Consider the following 21,079-nt stretch of genomic DNA (forward strand, 5'->3'; position numbering starts at 1 on the left):
GTGGGAAAAAATTACCATTTTGTCAGGTTTTTCCCCCGGTTTTGCAAGTCTGAAAATTTGGAAAAAGTGTACTCTTTTCATATTTCTAAATTATGGTAACCCTAATCTACAACATTTGTTTTCCGATATTGTTGACGCTGAATTTCTTATCTGCAGTCTGCCGAAACTACCGACATTACGTGTATGTCATAGCTCGTCGTAATTTTTCGGTACGCAGAATTGGGTATGCCAGTCGAACGATTCCACAGCTTTGTGGCTGTTGACAAATGCACGGCTGTCGGAATTTCTTACGTATTGAATAAAAACATTACAGCCCTATTCAGTTGAGTCAAAACTTATTGTGCAAACCTATGACGGCGCAGCAGTCATGAGGGCATCGCGACATAGCGTACAGGTTTTAATGAAATAAGTTTTACCGCAGGTGCATTTTTTTGCATTGCTACGCTCATCAGCTCAATCTTGTAGTTAAGAAAATGAGCTTAAGAATATCTTCTGCCAAGATACTCTTTCTGGGTTCTCCTCCTTTTTCTCTGTTTCGCCAAAGGGATCTGATTTATTGCGCGACATATGCAAGCACCGGCTATAGATGCGTATCAACACAGTAGAACTTCCAATCCGGAGTTGTGCAACGTTTGTCAGATAGTAGGGTGGAGCTTCTGCAATGCTGCTCCGTGATTGAAAGCGCTCCTGTCTGGGCTGATACTTCCATACGTGAAGCGGTGGGGCCTAAAACGACTCTTGGAAGATGAAGAGTTTTTGTTCATTTTAAAGCTTTTTTGTGGCATCTTCATGCACGTCGATACGCTGTACCGCACTTTTCAGTCGCGGATGAGCGATGGCACTTCTGCGCAATTGCGATTGCAATTGTGAGGCTATTTCGCATATCAGGGAGAATGTACTCTTCGCAGTTGACAATGCGCTTTCGCGTCGTGGGATAAGTGCACAAAACCTGCTTGCTGCGGCTTACGAATGCTGCGATATACTGATGTCCCAAATCCAACATCGTCTGAGTAATGACCAGTTGCTTACTTTCGCCCCGTCAAATTCGAGAAATTTCCCTGCCTACAAAATTCATTTCCGTCTCGACTACTGCGCAGCGTGCCTGTTATTACCCGATGATCGACATTGGTCGGTTAGACAGCGAGTTGACTTGATTGTATTATAATATATCTTTTTAGAAAGTTAAAACCACGAGTGAACTTTAAAAATTCCAATTGAAAATTCGCTTTCGATAAACTTTTCTACAGTAACTAGCTTTCTGGATACCATTTTAACCACCCTGATTTCATCCGCGGAATCCGAGCGCAGTTTCAGCACAACACAAGATACGCTCAATGCGTTGGCAGTGCTCTAGATTCACAACATCACTTTTAAATAGCTATTACGTCACATTTCTAGTTCATAATGATAAAACATGACCCGTTGATGATTCGTGACTGAAAATTGTGAGTTGGTTAGGTGCAAGCAACCTTTCGTAAAATTACTCGATCTCGGATTGACCGGGTGGTTTAATGAAAATGACTTGAGTTGAGTCTGGTCAAACGCTAAAATCAGAGAAAGACTTGCGACTCGCAACGGTGACTTGGTAAAATCCTACGGACGCAACAATCTATGAAACTGCCATGGAGAATAGATACAAAGGTTGGAGCTTGCGTTGCGTATGGTATATAGGGGAAATGTGGTACCAATGGATCAAAAATTGGAAAATGATCTCTTGCACCAAAATGTTCGACCAATAACAGCAGATTTTTTGCTGGTTCGACACTTTGATACAAGCTCTATAGCTATCGCCAGAGGAGGTCAAAGTAGTCAAGAAAGCTACTCAAGTAGAAGTAGAAGTAGTGACGAAAAATCTACTCAAGTACGAGTAGAAGTACTTCTTCCATAAGCAACCTAAATCTATTTGAAGTAGAAGTAGAATTCGCTGGCTTTAAATCTACTCAAGTAGTTTGGAAAACGGTCATAATACGTTCGCATGGACTTTCAAAAGCTGCAAATTCAGCTATGCGGAAGGTGCAGAGACCAGAGATCTTCATGTGCAATCTACATTGATGCATCCCAGAAGGCAGAAATTTCCAACAGTATGACCATTTGACCGCATCACGGGATGCAAATGATAGTTTTGCCATGGAAATATTATGTTAATCTTTTGTTTACGAGAACATCCCGATTTAGAAAATGCTATGGCATGTTCCCTCACGCATATTACGGCCTTTAGTTTAGTCGAAGAGCAATACGGAGAAGTTGTATGGATACGATGTTAACACTTTGCGCGATTCATAGACGATGATAAAAATATGGCGTAACGTAAATATGCCATATAGTGTAATTGTATTTTAGAAAAATGGACGGCGATGCTACGCTTGCTTTTAAACTTGAACATGTCTTTTCTTCAGACAAATGAACTGAAACTAATTAGAACTCTGTGTAATGACACTGCGAATTGAACGAGAAATACCAATGCAACATCAGAAAAGCGAAAAATGTATTTTATGTCTTTTGTCGAGACAGATTTCACGGTGGTCTGCTAAAGCAGATCTAACGTAAAAACTCAGAACCCACTTTTCCAGATTAGGACACACCATGGGCTGCTAGATTACGATATGATGGGTAAATGATAGATTGCGAAACGGTAGTTTCAAACGTTATGATGGACCATATTTAGTGTGATGAAATATGTCATATGGGCTACAATGCGGTGCAATGCAGCCTGCAACATAAATAATATTCACTTTCGTGAAAACATATTTGTAACTCTATATCTACTTGATGTGAAGCGTGACGGAAATTCTGGGTTTGACTTGAATTTTTTTAAATTGAAAGTTAGAACTCCGTGAAAACAGCCCGAGAATTCCCCAGTTTCTCTTTCTAATTGGAGGGTTACACTACTTCTACTTGACAAACTGAAAATAGCGAGAAGTAAGTAAGTAGATCACAAAATATTACGAAGTAGAAGTAGCGAATATTTTATATACTTGGGTAAGTACCAGAAGTAGAGGAACACTACTTGAGTATTTCGAAAAAGTAGAAGTACTTCGTTACTCGTTACTTCGTTACTTCGTCACCTCTGCCTATCGCGCATATGTACAATTGTACATGAATATCCGTGATTTCAAAAATTACTTTTGAACGTTCAAAATTTGTTGCTCGAGCGTATCATCGTTCCCCACCCGGTGGGTCCAAAGGGGACCTACGAGACATACTCTCAAAAACTCGGATGTTACAACTTTTCTTGCTGTGTAATTTAATCTAGATGTTTGGTCGCAACCGTAAAAAAATGAAAATAATAAATTACTCAAATAATGCCATAAAATCACGTTTCGATTTAGGCTCGAGCTTATAAATTTGAGGATATACATACATATTGCCCGAAATCGACATTGTGTCTTCCAAATACCTCGTTATAACGATAAAACATCACAGGCAATTATTACATAAAGAGTTTCTGTATGTGATGGGCATGTTTCAGTTGTTGCATGATTATAGTTAGTGCAACTATTTTGCTTGGTTTAGCTATTGTATCATCGGCCCCTGCCCTATGAATTTTATAAATGAATCGAAAAAAAAACATTTGATGAAGGTTTTGAATAAAGAAACATTTACGGTTATATAGCCTGACACAGCAAGCCCTGCACTTCACATTAAAATGATTGCTAGTTTGTTCGTGTTGAAGGTTACAAAGAAAAATGTATGCGTCGATCGAAATTTATTTTACACCCCCTAAAACAGAAACATCTGTCAGGGACCCCATAATTCGCGCACGTCGAAATCTTTTGTATGTAGGGAATGATTCTGTCAGCATGAAATTGCTGTAGACAAACTCATGGAAAGTAATCATGGAATTATCATGGAGAAATTTTCAGGCATTTTCGGTCCCATTAGTGATCCAGCGGTACCCCATCTCCCCTAGCTATCTAATCAGGTCAGTATGGCAACCTCTGGCATTCTGTGTAGTTGGTTACATGCTGGGTGTTGTTTGTTCCCCTCATCCATGTTATTATCGGTGGCGATTAAGGAAGTAGTACGCTCCACAGCTGTAACACCAATGAATTCTTCGGCGATTGCACATTTCTGTTACATGGGTTCTTAACAAGGGTCAGTAGACCCCATCGGGGTACAAAGCACCACATAAGCGGGTAGGCCTACGAGATATGATACATTGTGGAATTAGGTCTACATGCTGTGGAATATTTTCTTTGCCAATTTATTTGCCATTACCGAGCGAGATAGTGTATTGGTTGTGCATCCGGCTTCTCGATCGGTAGGTCGTGGGTTCGATCCCCGGCCGGGTCAGACCACAGACTCGAAAACTGGTATCCGCGGCTATCCTGCTAGGCGCTCAGCAATCACGGATAGCATGGAGGAGAGAAAAACGGGGTGCAGACTAGATTACCTTACTATAAAGGCCGTATCGCATCTCCGTCGTCAAAGCATCGATGGTGCAGGCGAAAAAGTATACCATATCTCTCTCTCTCTCTCTATTCAACCGGAAAATAGTCTTCGTGCTACGCGCAATTTAATGTGAATGGGCTTTTTGATTTTAATATAGCTACCATCAGAAATTGCGTTGAAAATGGGAAAAGGTGAAGAAACAATGCTATTACTATGGCTCAATAATTATTTAATTCAAGTTGTTATTGATATGATCCAATAATAATCGAAGGCAAAATCTAACGCTGATTTAATTTGACTTTGGCAATGACAGTACCAATAGCCTACTTTTATCACGACTATATCAAAACCTAGATTAGGCTACACCGCAGATCAATCTTCAGTAGATTTTGAAATATTATAGGTTACATAAAATCGTGGCACACATTATTTTAAGAAATTACGTCCGACAGGAAAACAATTTTATTCGAATATTTGAAAATGTGATTTTTTTCTTCGTGTCAAACATGAATAGTACAATAGGTAATTACAGTTCCACGATGTTTGTAGAATGCCTCTCTGCAAGGTCCCGTCAAATAAGGCCTACTTGGCAATTTTTACCATTACCTATTATTGATGCTGCGGCCCGCGACGTCATCAAAAACTAGGAAATTGACCCGCGAGCACATTTTTGAGACAATTCTGAGCTATATAGTGGACGCAGTTGGAAACCATCACAAGTACTCAAGAAGTGGAAGAGTGCCACGGGAATGTCCCATGGAGGGCCTGGTAACGATTGCTACCTTCGGGAGGCCTTCCTGCACCACTTGCCTGATTCATTGGCAAATATTTTATCGTCACACACAGCCGATACCGCAGATGAATTGGCAGTACGAGTGGACAATATCTACGCCGTGAGTCTAATCTTAGTAATTACCAGGCGCCCAGGAACGTCGACTTTCAACAGATGCGATGAGAAATTGCAAGCCTGACCCACGAAGTTAGACAGCTTCAATATCGACAGCCTGTACTGAATTCACTTTCCTTTCCGCGTGCCTCCGTAATTCATATACTAAATACGACTTGAATTCTGACTTCACTCGGGTCTCCTTCGAAAATCAATTGTCTTGACCGGACTCGAGTCAAAGCTTGCAGTGACTCATGACTTGAAGGCCTGACCCACACTACCCCGCCTTGTCAGACAACACAAAGGCGCCAGAACTTTTCGAGAAAGAATAAGAAATATCATTTTGCTGCTGAATAACGCGGCGCGAGATGCAGGTAGAATTTATATCAGCATTTTGCAAGGCGAATTCTCTGCAGATGTGTCTGAGTGGGAACCGTTGAATGTTAGTCCTTTGACTTTGAATCCGACAAAGCTAGCGACCGAAGAACCGAAACTGCCTCGACAGTTTCCCGTCCTTGCTACGCAGTGCCGCTTGAACGTCTGCCAGGGATGGACAGTTTGAGACATCGCCCATGGCTGCCACGCAGGGTCTGGTTGATAGCATGTTGGTCACGATTCGATAAATGTCATCGTTGCTCGTTGAATCTACGAAACACGCGGGTGGAAGTTTAGCCGATGTCTAGCTAAAATGCAGGTATTGCCGGATTTCACAGTTCCAGACCAGGCGGTGCCAAACTTGTACAATCTACAAAGTCCTGGATTTTCAAAATGTGCAATTAGAACTAGAACTAGAGCTAACTACCTTTAAAATCGGCAAATAACCAAAACACAGCTAACTAGAATCAATCGTGAAGCAACTCATTAAATTTTGATACACAATTGCATAGTATATTCATATTGAAATGAAACCGATTATTTTCGACCGACACTCGTCAGGTGTAACTCTCAGCAACTAGTAGAGAATTGGAAAGAACTACTAGTTATTGTAACAATCACACCTGACGAGTGTCAGCCGAAAATATTCGGGTTCATTTCAATATGAATATACTACTCAAGTGTAGATTGAAGTTCTTTACCACCAAGAAGCTCTTCATTAATTTTTATTTTATTAGAATCGGATCAGTTACCACATGATCTGCACATGAACATGAAATGAGAGGGGTTTCAAACCCCAAAATTCACCTTTGGCTATGCCACCGTTAGTAGTGATGACTCGGAGTTTGAGTGAGCAATGGCTGCAAGAACATCACAATAGAACATCGGTCACCATCACAATTTCCGCAAAACGATGTCAATCGTTTAACGGTCAGAACTAGAACTAGAACTAGTTATTCAAAATGCAGAACCAGAACTAGATATACTAACTTTTGAAAACCCGAAAACCAGAAAAAACCAGAATTGAATCTACTCAGTTCTCAAAATACGAAGAAAAAAAAACTAGGACTAAAACTACTGAAAAAAAAACAGTGGTTTGTTAAACGGCAGCAGACTAGATCAGTGGTCTGTACAAATCTGGATGGCGCTCAATGCATCTATAATGCATCTATCAGATGAGAGAGGGTTTACTATTTTCAAATCCAAACATTGACCTGTTTTATGGATTCTAATTCATGTCCAGCTTCTCTAATGACTGAAATTTATTCGAACAATGCAAATCCATATTTACCGTGATCAAAAAATTCATGAGGAGCTTGTTGGAGGTAGAAGTAGAAAGGAGTTTTACGACAAGTTTGCATTACTTTAAGCAGTGAAATTGTTGTGGGAACCGCATGTTGTTTGATCGTGTTAACTGAATATAATCTCGAACATTTTATCTATTTGTAAAGCGATTAGTCATTTGGCGTTGATCATGAACACACATTTCGGAATTTACGGTGGGCTGCACGGATGCGAATCAATCCGTGATCGCCGAGTAAGAGTCAGTACGCGACCTGCTTCCGTCGCATTTTCAAGTACCAGCACCAATAGACGAAATCCCAAGAGTGTGGTTACTTTATCATTCTTCGAAATTACACTTAAATGTCGGTCATGGACATCTGAGTCTCGAGTCATATAACTTGGTGAATGACTCGAGTCCGGGTCTATACACAGATTGACTCGAGTTGAGTCATTTCGTATTTTTAGAAAATGACTCGAGTCAAGTTGAGTCGTCAGAAAATCGTGACTCGAGTCATGACTCGACTTATTACAACCCTGCTATACACCCTGAGAAAGTACTCACCACTGATCAACCACAAAAAGTAGGCAAACCCTCGACCAAACCTACTTGTCAAAACAACTTGCTCGAGTACTTCCGAGACATTTCGTTTTCTTCTTCCACTTGAATTAGTTTTGGCACGTCTTGGAAAACTTCTATTTCTAATCGAGTAGAAAAACATGGCGTTACTTTCACGCGTTGCGGGAAGGAAAATTGTGGCCTCGGGAAGAAACTCCACTTAACTGAGTGGTGAAGTACGTTAAAAAAGTAGTTGCTTTTTACTGATGACATCCGCTATATAAGGGACAGGCAACATACCGCCAACAGTCACAGTCTGCCCCAATCCCCCACTACTTGCTTACTACGTCAAATTATAGCGACTGCAGGTTATTCTTTAGTTCCTCGATTTCTCTGTGTCATGCGTTTATTCGTCGCTGAATGAATTCAAGTTTGCCAACCTGTGAAAGATGGCCATAAAACTACTTATGTTCGGTTCTACACACATTTGCGAGCAAACATTTTCGACCATGAACAGCATTAACACAACTAAGCTGCACGTACAGTAGGGCTGTTCAATAAAATTGTTAGGTTGGTTGAAAAAGCGCTGCACACCAACATTGGCTCCATTCCAACCAGTAGAAGCGAGATTCGTGCAGTAGAAAGTTTTGAATTTATCATTAAAAAAAATAAAAAAAATTCAAAATTTTTCCGCTGACCCCATAAAATTGTTAGGCTGTCAGTAGAGATGATGCATACCAAATTTGGCGCAATTCCAACCACTAGTAGCGAAGTTATTGCAGTAGAAAAATTTTTAATTCCATGATTTTATAATAAATAATTAAAGAGTTAGTCACTGTAAATACTATTTTAATCAAATTCAAATTTTTCTTTCTAGTTGTTGGAAAAGAGCCAAATTTGGTGTGCATCATCTCTACTGACAGCCTAACAATTTTATGGGGTCCGCGGAAAAATTTTGAATTTTTTTTTTTTAATGATAAATTCAAAACTTTTTACTGCACGAATCTCGCTTATACCGGTTGGAATGGAGCCAAAGTTGGTGTGCAGCGTTTTTTTGCCAACCTAACAATTTTATCAAGTAGCCAGTGAAACATGAAGGAGAAGTTTTTTTTTTGAACAGCCCTAACGACAGTCTTTATTAAGGGTTTCTACGTCCAATATGCAGCCTGAGTTTGAAGAACTTGTTGACATCCTTGATCGACCACAGATGTCTCACTGACATCAACAGCTGTTTCAAGTACATTAGGTTAATAAATTCATTGAATACTATTTTGGTCTCTATGCTTTAAACAAAAAGTTTATATATATCTCAAGTATAGGTGGATAAATTAACGTATCGATTCAGGAATCCGGCCCGTCAAGTACTTAATTTTTGGATATCAGGCCGCCGACTGGAGGTAGCAACTTGGCCCGAAGCTGCTTTCACTTACCAATCATACTGCATAACTCTTGCGCCGATTTCCTCTCACCAGTGGCAAGCACTTGCCGACCGATATCCTCGAACATTACGGGCCGCGATTCCAAGTTCATCATCAACATGGACTTCAGCTGCGTCTTGGCTCGGTCGAGCTCTTGCTGTAAACAAAATTGAAAAGCTGAAGCACCGGCGAGCCGTTCTCCATGTCATTGCTGTTCAGTTGTGTTAAAAAAAAAATGTTCCCTTATTCCGCCAAGGTTGTAACCAAGTCACAAGGCAATCTCAATTTTATAGTTTCAACTCGAGTCAAGTCGAGTCATTTTCAGTTCACCACCGAGTCAAATCAGCGAGCAGAGGGTCGAGTCAGAGTCATTGTTTTGACTGCTCAGTTTCCTGTTATAGACTTGTTGAAGTCACTTTTACTAACTCTGTTTGGTGATATCGAATGATTCGCATTTATAATATACTAATTTTACTCACTATTGGCAGTTTCTGGTCGCATTTTCAAGTACCAGCATCAATAGACAAAATCCCGATAGTGTGGTTACTTCACTATTCTTCGAAATTACAATGATATGTCAGTCTCGGCCATCTGAGTCTCGAGTCATTCGCAAAGACTCCAGTCCAAGTTGAGTCAATACACAGGTTGACTCGAGTAGAATCAAGTCAAGTCGACTCGAGTCATTACAACCCTGGATTCCGGGTGATTCACTGAATTAATTGTTAGGTTGCGTAGAAAAACGCTACACACCCAATTTGGCTTGATTCAAATTGGTAGATGTGAACGCACAGGAGTTTGAAAACTTCAAATTTCTTACCAAAAATTTAAATAAAAATCACAAATTCAACTGTCAATCCCGTGAAATTGTCAAGTCGTCTTAAAAACGATGCTTGACGATTTTCGCTCACTTACAACTGGTAGAAGAGAAATTATTGCAGTTCAAAATTTTAGATTCGCAGAAATATGTAGCCTTCACCTCGGGTGGTCCCAGAATTAATGATGAAAAATTCAAATAACTTTGCTTCTACGGGTTGGAATTGCGTCAAATTTGTTTTGCATCATTTGTGTAGACAAGTCAACAGTTCTATAGGCAGATTTTATGACATCATAAAGTAAAGGAACTATCGTGACGTACACACCATAAGATTTGACTTCTAAGTGGTGAGATAGCTCGGGCCGTGAGTGGTTTCGTCTGTAGCAAGCTACCACGGCAGACGTCAGTTTAGCAGTAAACAGCAGTACTCGGTTCCTGCTGTTTGGTCTACAGCAGAATAAACTCAAGCTGTGGGGAAGGCAGCATCTATTGCGTAGTGAAAAAAGGCGCAGTGCAGTTCGTTTGTTTGTTTTGGGGTATTCACGGTGTTTGTCGACTAATATGGTCTGGTCATTTACACCAGGTCGATATTCTTCTTATTTTCCGTAACTGCCGACTTATAGCACGGCCCACCTCTAGGCTTTTGTTAGACGTGGCGAGGAGGAGCCTAGGTAAACCTCCAACACTTAGGTATCGGAATTCGAAAGTCGACCTCGGTCGGACTAGTCCCGCACCCATTGGTGTTGCAGCCGCGGATCATACCACTGCGCTATCTCGCCACGGCGCAGTGCAGTCGACACATTGGTTAAAGAGTAGTAAAGGTATTAGTCATTGATGAATTGTTCTAAATTATATCGCTCTTGCGCACATAGTTTTAGCTACTAATAAGGCTAAATTTGATTAGTTAAAATGAGGTGTAAAAACGTTTTTGGTGAATATTATTAGAGATAATTCAAAGGTATCTCCCACGAAGTTTTAAGGGCAAGTGTTTCGCACATTGCAATATCTGCAATTGTGACATCAACCTGGAGGCCATAGGAAAGACCGCTATTTAAACTCACATTGATACCCCAAAACACAAGAAGTGTGTCATAATGATTAATTAGAGCCAGTCGATGATTAGTTTTTCTACAAGTCAAGAGCACCAACGTGCAGGGCTGACGAAGAGCTGTTTCGGCCCTGAGTAAAGGTAAACCTCGACCTGAACTGTCGTGAGCACTTTCTAATAAAAAGGAGTTGCAGCAGCAGATTGTTTCTGGCGAAAAGTATGGAATGTGATGTACCACGGCAAAGCATGTTCAAAAACGCTTATTTATGCTAGTATCATTTTTCGACTGTCCTTATTTTTGGGTCTGTGTCGATGGCAACCCTGTCTATAGGGCTGACATTTGCATTTTAAAAATTTTAATTTTTTTTTATAGAGGATTTTAGAGGTACAGAACTTCAATATACAATCGCAGAGCATATTCATAATGAACTGAACCCGGATATTTTCGGCTGACACTCGTCAGGGGTAATCGCCAGCAACTGGTTTTTGTGATAGGATTGTTGATATACAATGTTCATTCCAATTCTCTACCAGGGTTGTTACGACTCGACTCGAGTCAATTTGTGTATAGACTCGACTTGTACTCGAGTCATTGTGCATGGCTCGAATCAAGTCAGATGACTCGAGACTAGGATGGCCAAGGCAGACATATGATTGTAACTTCGAAGAATAGTAAAGTCACCACATTATCGGTATTTCGTCTATCAGTTCTGATACTTGGAAAATCGGGCCAGGAGCTGATGAGACCGAGGAAAATTTCGATATCAGGAACGCGAGCCATTCAATACCACTCGAGCAGAGTTGAAAAAAGTGGGTTGAACGCCGGATTGTACTCAAAACTGAAGAGTGAACATAGTTGTTTGGACTCGGACTCGGGTCACGACACTATGACTCGGACTCGGCCCTCTAATCACTGACTTGGACTTGACTCGGTGGTGAACTGAAAATGACTCGACTTGACTGGAGTCAAAACTATAACAATGAGATTGACTTGCTACTCGGAGCCTTGTGACTTGGTTACAACCTTGGTTGGCGAATTGTTTGGACACTGCAATATGCACTCAGACCAGAGATGTACGGGATCGCGATTTCACATTTCAACAGTATACAAATCAAGCACGCTGAAACCGAATTGGATTTATATTTTTTGCTAATGTGCAGATCGAGACTGGATGTGTCGAATGAACTTGGACCCGGTGGGTTACTGCGTTCCACACAACTTCGTTGCGTCATTTATAACAGAATTCGATTGGGGCCATATATGAGCGACTTCAATATTTTGAAAAGCCCGATATTTTTAAATCCAAATGCAAGTCCGGTAATGACCGAATTATATTTAGAAGGCCCATGAAAACGGAGAATTATTAGATATTTTCAAGTCCAAATCCAGTCTTGAAATAGTTTTACTCTGGCCAACTCACCTCATCCACGCCCATGGTTAATCTTATGAACTCTTGCGTAATCACGTGGACGGCCTCCCGCATCTGACTCGGATGCGCGCTGGCTTGTATACAAAACAGGCCCCCGTCTTCGTAGCTGTGATGGAAGGCAGTCGCGGCGTACATCCAATGATACCTGACATGGTGGAATCAAGACTGCCAGCGGTTTCGATAATAACATACTGTATTGACAGTCACTCACTGATTCAAAACGTTAATATATAATCGAGAAAACATGCCTTTCCCAGGGCCGCCAGCAGAAAATGAGCCTCCGCCGCCCATTAGCATGTTTAAAACGGCGTATGGCACAAAATCAGGATGCTGAAAAACACGAAATAAAGAACATAATTAATACCACATACAATACATATTACGTAAGGCGACTGAATATCGATATTCTACCAGATCAGGATTGGGCAAACTACGGTCTGCGGGGCGCATTTGGGTACTGTGGGTCCTTGAATAAACTTAATATATTGCAACATGATAATGATAAGTTAAGTTCTTACCGTAGTACCATATTATTTTATTTCATTGATGGCGCGATAGCCCGACCCTCGAGGCACATGCATTTTCAAAGGTTTCAATTGCTAAACATCACACAAAGTGAAGCGTAAATGACTTAATCAGGACTATTAGTGTGATTTCAGATTGACAACACGAACAAGTTTATTACTTATAGCGCTGTATGGGGAACAACTGATTCACAAGGTAGATTCATTCTTTGTATGTGTGGACGTATTTGTATCTATAATATTGACATATTGTAGAAGCGTATTCCAACGTAACATGGTTGTGATGCAGTCAGAATTATGTGTCTCGGAGTTAAACCTAAAGTACAATCAGCAAATCTATAAACAGATTGCTGGCCAGTGTCCATAGACTCAAATTTACATCCAGTTCTGGGAATCGGGACAACTGACTTTCGTCCCTAGTTTTGACAATGAAGAAAACCAGCTTACAAACTCTCGCCAATGTTTGTGAAGCGTGTATATTGTCATCAAATCTATGTTTGGTTTGTTCTAAATATACAAATACATAATGTTATTTCCATGTTGTCGGTCACAATATAATCAAATACCAATATTGAATCTTGGCTTAATATCTCGACTTTATACAGTGCCGTCCGCGAGCTAAAAAGTTTACCCGCCCCTGTACTAGATTTATTGCTGTATTATTTATCCACCAGTGCCCCTATCATGAGTTGGCCGAGTACCACCAAGCACAGGAAATTTCACTACTAAAAATGATCGCAAACCTATCCCATAACTACCGTCCGCCATACAAAATCGGTAGTGTGGCCAATAAGTAGTTTAGCCTCAAAAATTGTTAAGCAGAATTGCAAACAGTCTAAATATCACTTCAAGAGTAACCAGCAGTGGGAATAAGCAAACCGACTTGATGGCATCAAAAAGCAAAGTCATTAATTACTGACCACCGGGGTTGTACAAAAATAACTTTTTTTCGGATGCCTGAGATTCACTGATCAAATTGTTGGGTTGCCCAAAAAAACGATGCACATCAAATTTGAATTTATTCCAACTGGTGAACGCGAAACTCTTGAAGTTTGAAAATTCTGAATTTACTGTAAAATATTTTATTTTAAATTTCCATGTATCGTAATTGTTAAGTAGTCTAAATCTACGCTGCATAATAATTTTGGCTAAATTCCAGCCCGTAGAAGCAAAGTTGCGTGACTTTTTGGTAAACAATTCTGGGATTACCCGCCTTCAATCTACAGCTTCCAACTTTATTACCTTCGCTTCTACGGGTTGTAATTTAGCCAAAATTGTTAAACAACAGTTATTTAGACAACTTGACAATTTCACGAGGTAGCCAGTAAAATTTGGATTTTTTTTAAATATTTTACAATAAATTCAGAGCTTCGCGATTGCCGGTTGGAAGAGATTCAAATTTGGTGTGCAGCATTTTATTAGACAACCTAACAATTTAATCAGGGAATCGCCGGAATCCGAAAAGTTATTTTCGAACAACCCTACTGACCACCTCTGCCTTAAAACAACATACTGTAAAAGGCACGCTCTCCATTCCGACAGAAACGTGAGACAACTCCGGCAATGGTACCACGCTCATCGTCAAATCAAATTTCTTCTGCAAATGAACCTCGCCGCCCGTATACTGACTTATGGATTCGTCTGTCGTTACGTCGTCATTCGAAAGCCAGGAAGGTTTCGTAGCGTTACCTGAAATGAGGAATGGTACACTGCATTCATATGTGCATCCATTAACGCCTACTGGTTTATGGCTTTACTGCCCAACAGCCAAAAATAAATCCACAAACTACATCTGTACTGGTGAATTAAATGCACATCTGTCACTAAACTATTGTGCTACCAGAGAACTTCTGTATTGACTAGAGCAGTGGTTCCCAACCTGTGGTACGCGTACCACTAGTGGTACGCGAAGGTCTTCCAGGTGGTACGCGAGTAGATTCTGTTTTTTTTTTCTAAGTTATTAGTTTAGGTCGGTTTGACTTTGAATTTTTGGAAGTTTTTTGACTGTGGTGAAAAAACAATTCCATGCATCTCATCAACCCGGGCTGATAATGCCTAGTTTAATAGAATTAGGTATTACTAGGGTTATTTTTTTTTACAAAATTGAGCTTTAAGTCAAAAAATTGTCAAAATTGTTTACAAAGTCAAAAGATTTTTGACCCCTTCATTTCGTTTGTATCGTAGATTTGATATTTTAAAGCTTGAAGCCTACTTTATAGACCTACCGTTGTAGGCGGTCCATTGTCTGCTCATCGTGGATCATAAATTGTCAAACGAAACAAATAGGTTGACAATTGACATGGTGTTATTCTCAACGTACCGTAATATCCTAATTGAAGCAAGACCATTACATGGATATTTAATCAAGAAGCGCATGATGGATAATTGTGATGTATGACAACATTGTCAGAATCAAGCAACATGGTGGGTCACCAGCAGTGTACGCACAGTTTGAGTGTCGTCAACCAACAACTACTGCTGTTAAACGGTAGGTTATTTCTCCATTCTTTGCAAGCTACTTAGTAAAGACAGACAATTTCTACCAGAGAATGTAAGAAAGTATCTTTCGTTATACCACAAATAATTTTAATTAACTCCTCCATAATACGTGGTGTAACTACTGGGCCAGATATCGTTAAAATAAAGTTTTTTCACGTCAAAATTTGTCAGTTTTAAGTCAAAATTTAACTCAAAAAGGCTTTTTCAGGCCATACTGCTTCGTAAGGAAGGACAGTCTTTACCAAAATTGAATATAAGTAGTGCAATTTTAGCATTTTGTGCGAAAACACCTAATTTGCGTAGATGAAGTCAAAATTTGGTCAAAATTAAGTCTTTTAGGTCAAAATCCTCCAATTTTTAGGTAAAACTCGCCCTACACCCCACATAGGTCAATAACGTGATTATGACGTCATAAATGGTGAAAACATATTTACCGCCTACGTCGTGCGTAAATTATGAAGGTGGTACGCGAGCACTGCATAAAACCTCGAAGTGGTACGCGGATGGAAAAAGGTTGGGAACCACTGGACTAGAGTAACGACTCGACTCGAGTCACGATTTTTTGGTAACTCGACTCGACTCGAGTCATTCTTTCAAATGCGTAAAATGACTGGACTCGAGTCAATTTGTTGACTCGACTTGTACTCGAGTCATTGCGCACGACTCGAGACTTGGACGGCCATGACAGACATTTCATTGCAGCTTCGAAGAATAGTAAAGTCACCGCATTATTTGGTATTTCGTCTATCAGTCCTGACACTTGGACAATAAGACCATCAACTGGTGGGACTGAGGAAAATTACGATACTGTGAATGTGAGCATTCGATATCACTCGAGAATATTAGAAAACGTGGGTTGAACAGGATTGAACTCAGAACTCGGACTCGACCGTCTACTCACTGACTTGGACTTGACACGGTGGTGAATTGAAAATGACTCGACTTGACTCGAGTCAAAACTATAAAAGTGAGATTGACTTGCGACTCGGAACCCTGCGACTTGGTTACAACCCTGCTCTCAGATAAACGCAATTGGCAGTCTACTGACATTGGTGCATTTCAATTTCATTTAGCGGTCTCTAATTTAGGTTTTAGTCTGATACGCTGAAGTTAAGATTAAGAGGGCTAAAAACGGGATGGAAACACTACAATGTTGACATGCTGACTTTGCTAATGGCTATTTTGGACGAAATTTATTCATTAGCATGACGAAAATTTCTGCCCTTCTAGCGATTTACCTCCAGATATTACCAACAGACAATGTGGTTCAATATTGAATATTAATGATATTATTACCTTCACGGTTAACAGTTCTCAACGAGACAGTGGCCCTTGTAACTGCTGCAAAGCCTACGTGTGTTCCGTGGCCTCATGTTGTATTCAAATATGGACACCTTACAACAAGGCCGCACAGTAGACAAATGACTACTTTAATGCATTGCTACCTTGCAGTGATTTGCTAGATCAGGGATTCTCAAAAGGGTGTGTCATGACCCACTGGTGGGCCACAGGACCATTCGAGGTGGGCCACAAAGCTATTTAGAAAATTTTAGAAATAATTTAAGTTCATTCATTTTTCTATATTAATCGCTAAAAATATATTCATAAATTATCTAATTACACATAGGCTACCTAAAGCTTTTCATTCAACTCTAATGAAACGTAGTCGCACGCATGGAGTCAGTATGTTCAAGTCGAAAACGGGAGGAAGAAACAGCGGCTTTTCCCACTGGCAATGACAACCTATGGTTAACAGCAACTAAAATAAGTTCGAGTATATAATAACTGGAAGGTAATGCTGAAGTAACCAAGTATTCCGGCAGGGTCATCTGTCGTATGCCGTTGAAAGGGGCCTGCAATAAACTGAATTAAGTGTAATTGATGTATAGATTTACTGCAGTTAGGCAAGTCGTATTATTGTAAGATAAAAATAGCCATAATTGCAAATTCTTAGAAACTTCCGGTGGAGGTATACTGCACCACCGCAACTCATTGTAATGGATTGAGGATTTATCGAAGCGCATCAATCTTTGAAGTCGGTTTAAAATGTCCGCCCTGGAAATCATTGTACATAATGTAAGAGTCACATGAATTGATTGTATCATTGGACTGAATATTCTGACATCGCAACTTCAGTTGGTTTGGTACAAGACATACAACGTGCATTGTGCAGCATGCATATTAAAATAATCTTTCTCCACTTCTCTGTAGTACCCCATTCGCCAATGATTTGTTTGAAGCTGACCCAGAATTATTATACTATTCCCCACAATAGTGGCACTAAAATCCTAATCACACAGCGGATGCATGGATTTGATCACTGTGCTTCGCGACGCAAATGGAACAGCGGACGATCATAATATACACAGAGTTTTATTCTATGATCTACCAGGGCCGTGAGTGCTGCACCCAAACCCCCAATTGCGGGAGCTCGAAGGGGTCCAAGATTATTTCATTGGACGTTTGTTGGAGGATATTTATTAGACATGAAAAATTTTGTCGCGTGGATTTCATGAGCTGAAAGGTCTAGGCCTACATTTAAATATCATCAGTAGATAAAGAGAAAAATGCGTATATTTTAGAGAAATAGGCATATCAACGCTGTCGATTTAAGAACTGGAAAATGGGCCACGACCAAGAAAGGGCTGAGAACCCCTGTGCTAGATACATTAACCCGGTTGTTGACATTACTTTGTGCGTAAAATCAAGTTTCTATACGTTGCTCTTTAAATTTGCAATGGCACGTAGGTCTTGCGTTACCCCATAAATTGTGAAGTACATAGCTTGACAAATCCCACTGTTCTTGCCTTCCAATAGGACGACAAATTCAATTTACCGTGAATTCACAACAGAAAAGCATCTCACTTGATATGTACTTTTCTCCTAGTTCGCAGAGCCTGTCGTGTTCGACCCCCACACCGGCGAGGGCCATACGCTTCGGAGTGAAATGACTTCGCAAAAACTTCTTCACTACTTCGCGGTCAAACTTTCTCACCAAGTCGGGCTGCGGATACCTTGGCAGTCCCACCGTGTTTCCGCTAAACGCAGCCTGAAACACATTGAGAGCATATGAAAGGCGTACGTTAGGATTTAATTATGGTCATGGTACGGCCATAATAATAATGATAGTGAATAATGATTAGAGGGTCTATCGACGCACAATGCGATGTAAATAACAGACTGGAAGTTTGACCAACTGCAGCAAAACAAGTGTAGACCTACCCACCCAAACTACTCAAAATTTTCCTGACACATTTGGCGCCCCCTTATCGACACATCACAAAACAGAACCAGAATGCTAGCAATCCTGACGGATGAAGGCATGGAAAGTTATGATTGTTGATCGAGAGATTTCTCAAATATATAATTCGGACTGTGAATTGGAGGAAAATGGTTCAAAAATTCTCAATTGACCGCAGTTTCGCGCCTCCCTTCAGATGGTTTCACGCTCCCAAGGGGAACGCGACCCCGCAGTTTGAGAACCACTACATTAAACCCTTATTGCATAAGATAGTTTTGCGTTGCCCTAATTGATATCGTTTTTAGATTTTCCCCGTAGTATTTTCGAATTTTCAAAGGGCCACGAAATACCAAAATCTTGCAACAAGTTCACCAGGTTGAACTTTTGGAAGTTTGGGCTACTTCACGCAATCATAGACAGTGCGCGCTGTCATTCAAAGTTAAAACGGGGGAGATTTGTTTCTTCTCTATATGATTTCAAATACAATTGTTTGCTTGTACAAAATAAAAAGTTCACACTTCTCAGACAGCACGACTGTACAGTGGGCACAACCGGAATTGTAGCTAAAAGAGTTGTGAGTCCATCAGATTTTCACCTGCAATAATTCATCCGGCTGTTTTATCTTTGCTGCATTATTGAAATAAACCGAATATAACATCTAACACACGTCAGCAGTGTAACATAGGCATTCACGTTCAGCAAGATGTGTCGTGAAGTTGATATTCTATTTGTTTCATTGGTGCAGCATATACAAACATACTGCATCCCACCTCGTGAATCAGTTCTGTCATGAGAGGTTCTGGGTCAGGCCTGGTGTCCATTTGCTGTAGTTCGAATTCGATATCTCCCAACGCCATTTCGATGTCGGTTTCTGGAAGAGAAGGTTGGAACACAACATCGCCGAGCAACTCCACCAGCGCTTCCAACTTTTCTGTACTGACACTGGCGGCGTATATCGTGGTATCTCTGAAAGTAACGGGCATGATACAGAACACAGCATTTATGGACAAGGTCAGGCATGGGAAATGTGTACAGAGATGCCATAGCCAACATGACATGCTTGCAAGTTATTGTCGAAACTGTAAAAGTGACAACCTTGCGACTTGGTTACATCCCTGAAAAACATAACCCACAGAATGTGTCGATATTTCTATACAGAACCAGATTAGCATGTCGGTTGCTAGGCTATATATAACGGTCAGGCTCTAATCTCAAGATTATGGATTACATAGAAAACTTCCCTAAACTGTGGATGCCATTAACATATAACACAAATTAATGACATTCAAATTGTAAGTAGCATTTGGGAAACGAATGATTAACAAAATGTCGCTACCAGCAAATAAGGCCGTGATTTAGAGGTTTGGTCAAAAGCTTCACAAATCTTGCACTCAAGTGTGCGGGTGCCCTGAACTATTTCTCCCTTTCAAAAGGTGCGGCGAGGTCAAAAAGGTTGATAACCACTGTTTCAAACTATAGTAACCTTGACGTCTGACAATCTAGTATTCCTCCCATGTCTTCTACTGCTTTCATGATATCATCTTTTGTTCGATATAACTGCGAGCCCGAGAACGATAGCTTTTCGAGTAGGTGGGACACTCCGCTCGGGTATTGTGCTTCATGACGAGAGCCAGCGTTTACAAGAACTGCAAATAAAGATGAATTTATCAATAGACAATGAACACACTATTATTGTGCCTGAGCAGCTCTAATTTTGGAAGATCGGATAAGGTAGCTAAGAGATACTATACTCTATCTCTTTTTAAGAAGCTGGTCAGTTTCTCCGTTGAATATTCAAGTTAGCAAATGTGTAGGATCGAATCATTCCCACAATGTCACCACTAACAAACAATAACATTGGATATAAGTCAGTTTCATCACCAGTGAGACTATAGATGCCAGCTAGTGGAATTGGTGGCAACGTCACACAGAACTTTAGTCTAATTATACTCAATTATTCTATGCAGAAAATCTCATCACGCAGGATTCATTTCAAAAAATGAACCGAGATTCCATAGGGCTAGATATATGTGGATTTGAATGAAATAAAACATTACGTACTTCCCACTGTGCAGAATGTTCCAAATTTTTGTTCTGATGCTACACGTAATCCATCAGGCAATGTAGTAACCAGGGTTTGCTGAGTGTCTTCAGAGCGTTTCGCAAAAACAACTCTAGGAGCTTCATCAATTGGTTTCGAGAGAGGAACTTTCGTTGTGTCAGTGGTAGTGGAATACAAGGAACGATTCGAAATTGACTTCTGGTTGGTTACACAGCGACGTAGGAGCGATAGTCTAAAATGCATAGACATCCGATTCTCAGATTTGTCGCACATCACTAAGTACCCGTGGCGTAACATAACAAACGGGTACCATACGCTTCATTTACAGGCAATACACATACATGGGCGTTTGATATAAAATCCTTAGTTTGTATACACAGATATACACACTTACCGACTAATGTGGGGCAATGAAGGCATCGTGATGAATTCAGAATCATTCGGAAAAGGAAGAGCTGTATTTCGATCACTGCTGCTTTATTAGCAGTGTTGATCAATGTTCATCCATGCGTCAATCATGCTGGTGGTGTAACTACTGAAAGAGGTATCA

General features: G+C 40.4%; 1 protein-coding gene across 2 annotated transcripts; it reads right to left on the reverse strand.

Moving 5' to 3' along the window:
• Positions 1 to 5,593: 5,593 nt before the first annotated feature.
• On the reverse strand, positions 5,594 to 21,079 carry LOC145435845 (mitochondrial-processing peptidase subunit alpha-like). 2 transcript variants are annotated; one of them, XM_080313113.1, is made up of 10 exons: positions 20,924 to 21,079; positions 20,529 to 20,761; positions 19,951 to 20,113; positions 19,238 to 19,433; positions 18,092 to 18,275; positions 14,241 to 14,416; positions 12,415 to 12,533; positions 12,195 to 12,348; positions 8,924 to 9,068; positions 5,594 to 5,923 (listed from the first exon to the last, which is right to left on the reverse strand). In XM_080313113.1, exons 1-10 carry the CDS (start codon positions 20,947 to 20,949, stop codon positions 5,751 to 5,753), a joined length of 1,569 nt encoding a protein of 522 aa, XP_080169239.1. In that variant the 5' UTR covers positions 20,950 to 21,079; the 3' UTR covers positions 5,594 to 5,750. The 2 variants fall into 2 exon arrangements, with proteins under 2 accessions (XP_080169239.1, XP_080169238.1); XM_080313112.1 differs by lacking the exon at positions 20,924 to 21,079 and having other exon boundaries at positions 20,529 to 20,817.

The sequence above is a fragment of the Botryllus schlosseri genome, chromosome 3, assembly GCF_051294905.1.
Source record: "Botryllus schlosseri isolate E-star chromosome 3, Bs_hap1, whole genome shotgun sequence".
In the NCBI taxonomy this organism is placed as follows: Eukaryota; Metazoa; Chordata; class Ascidiacea; order Stolidobranchia; family Styelidae; genus Botryllus; species Botryllus schlosseri.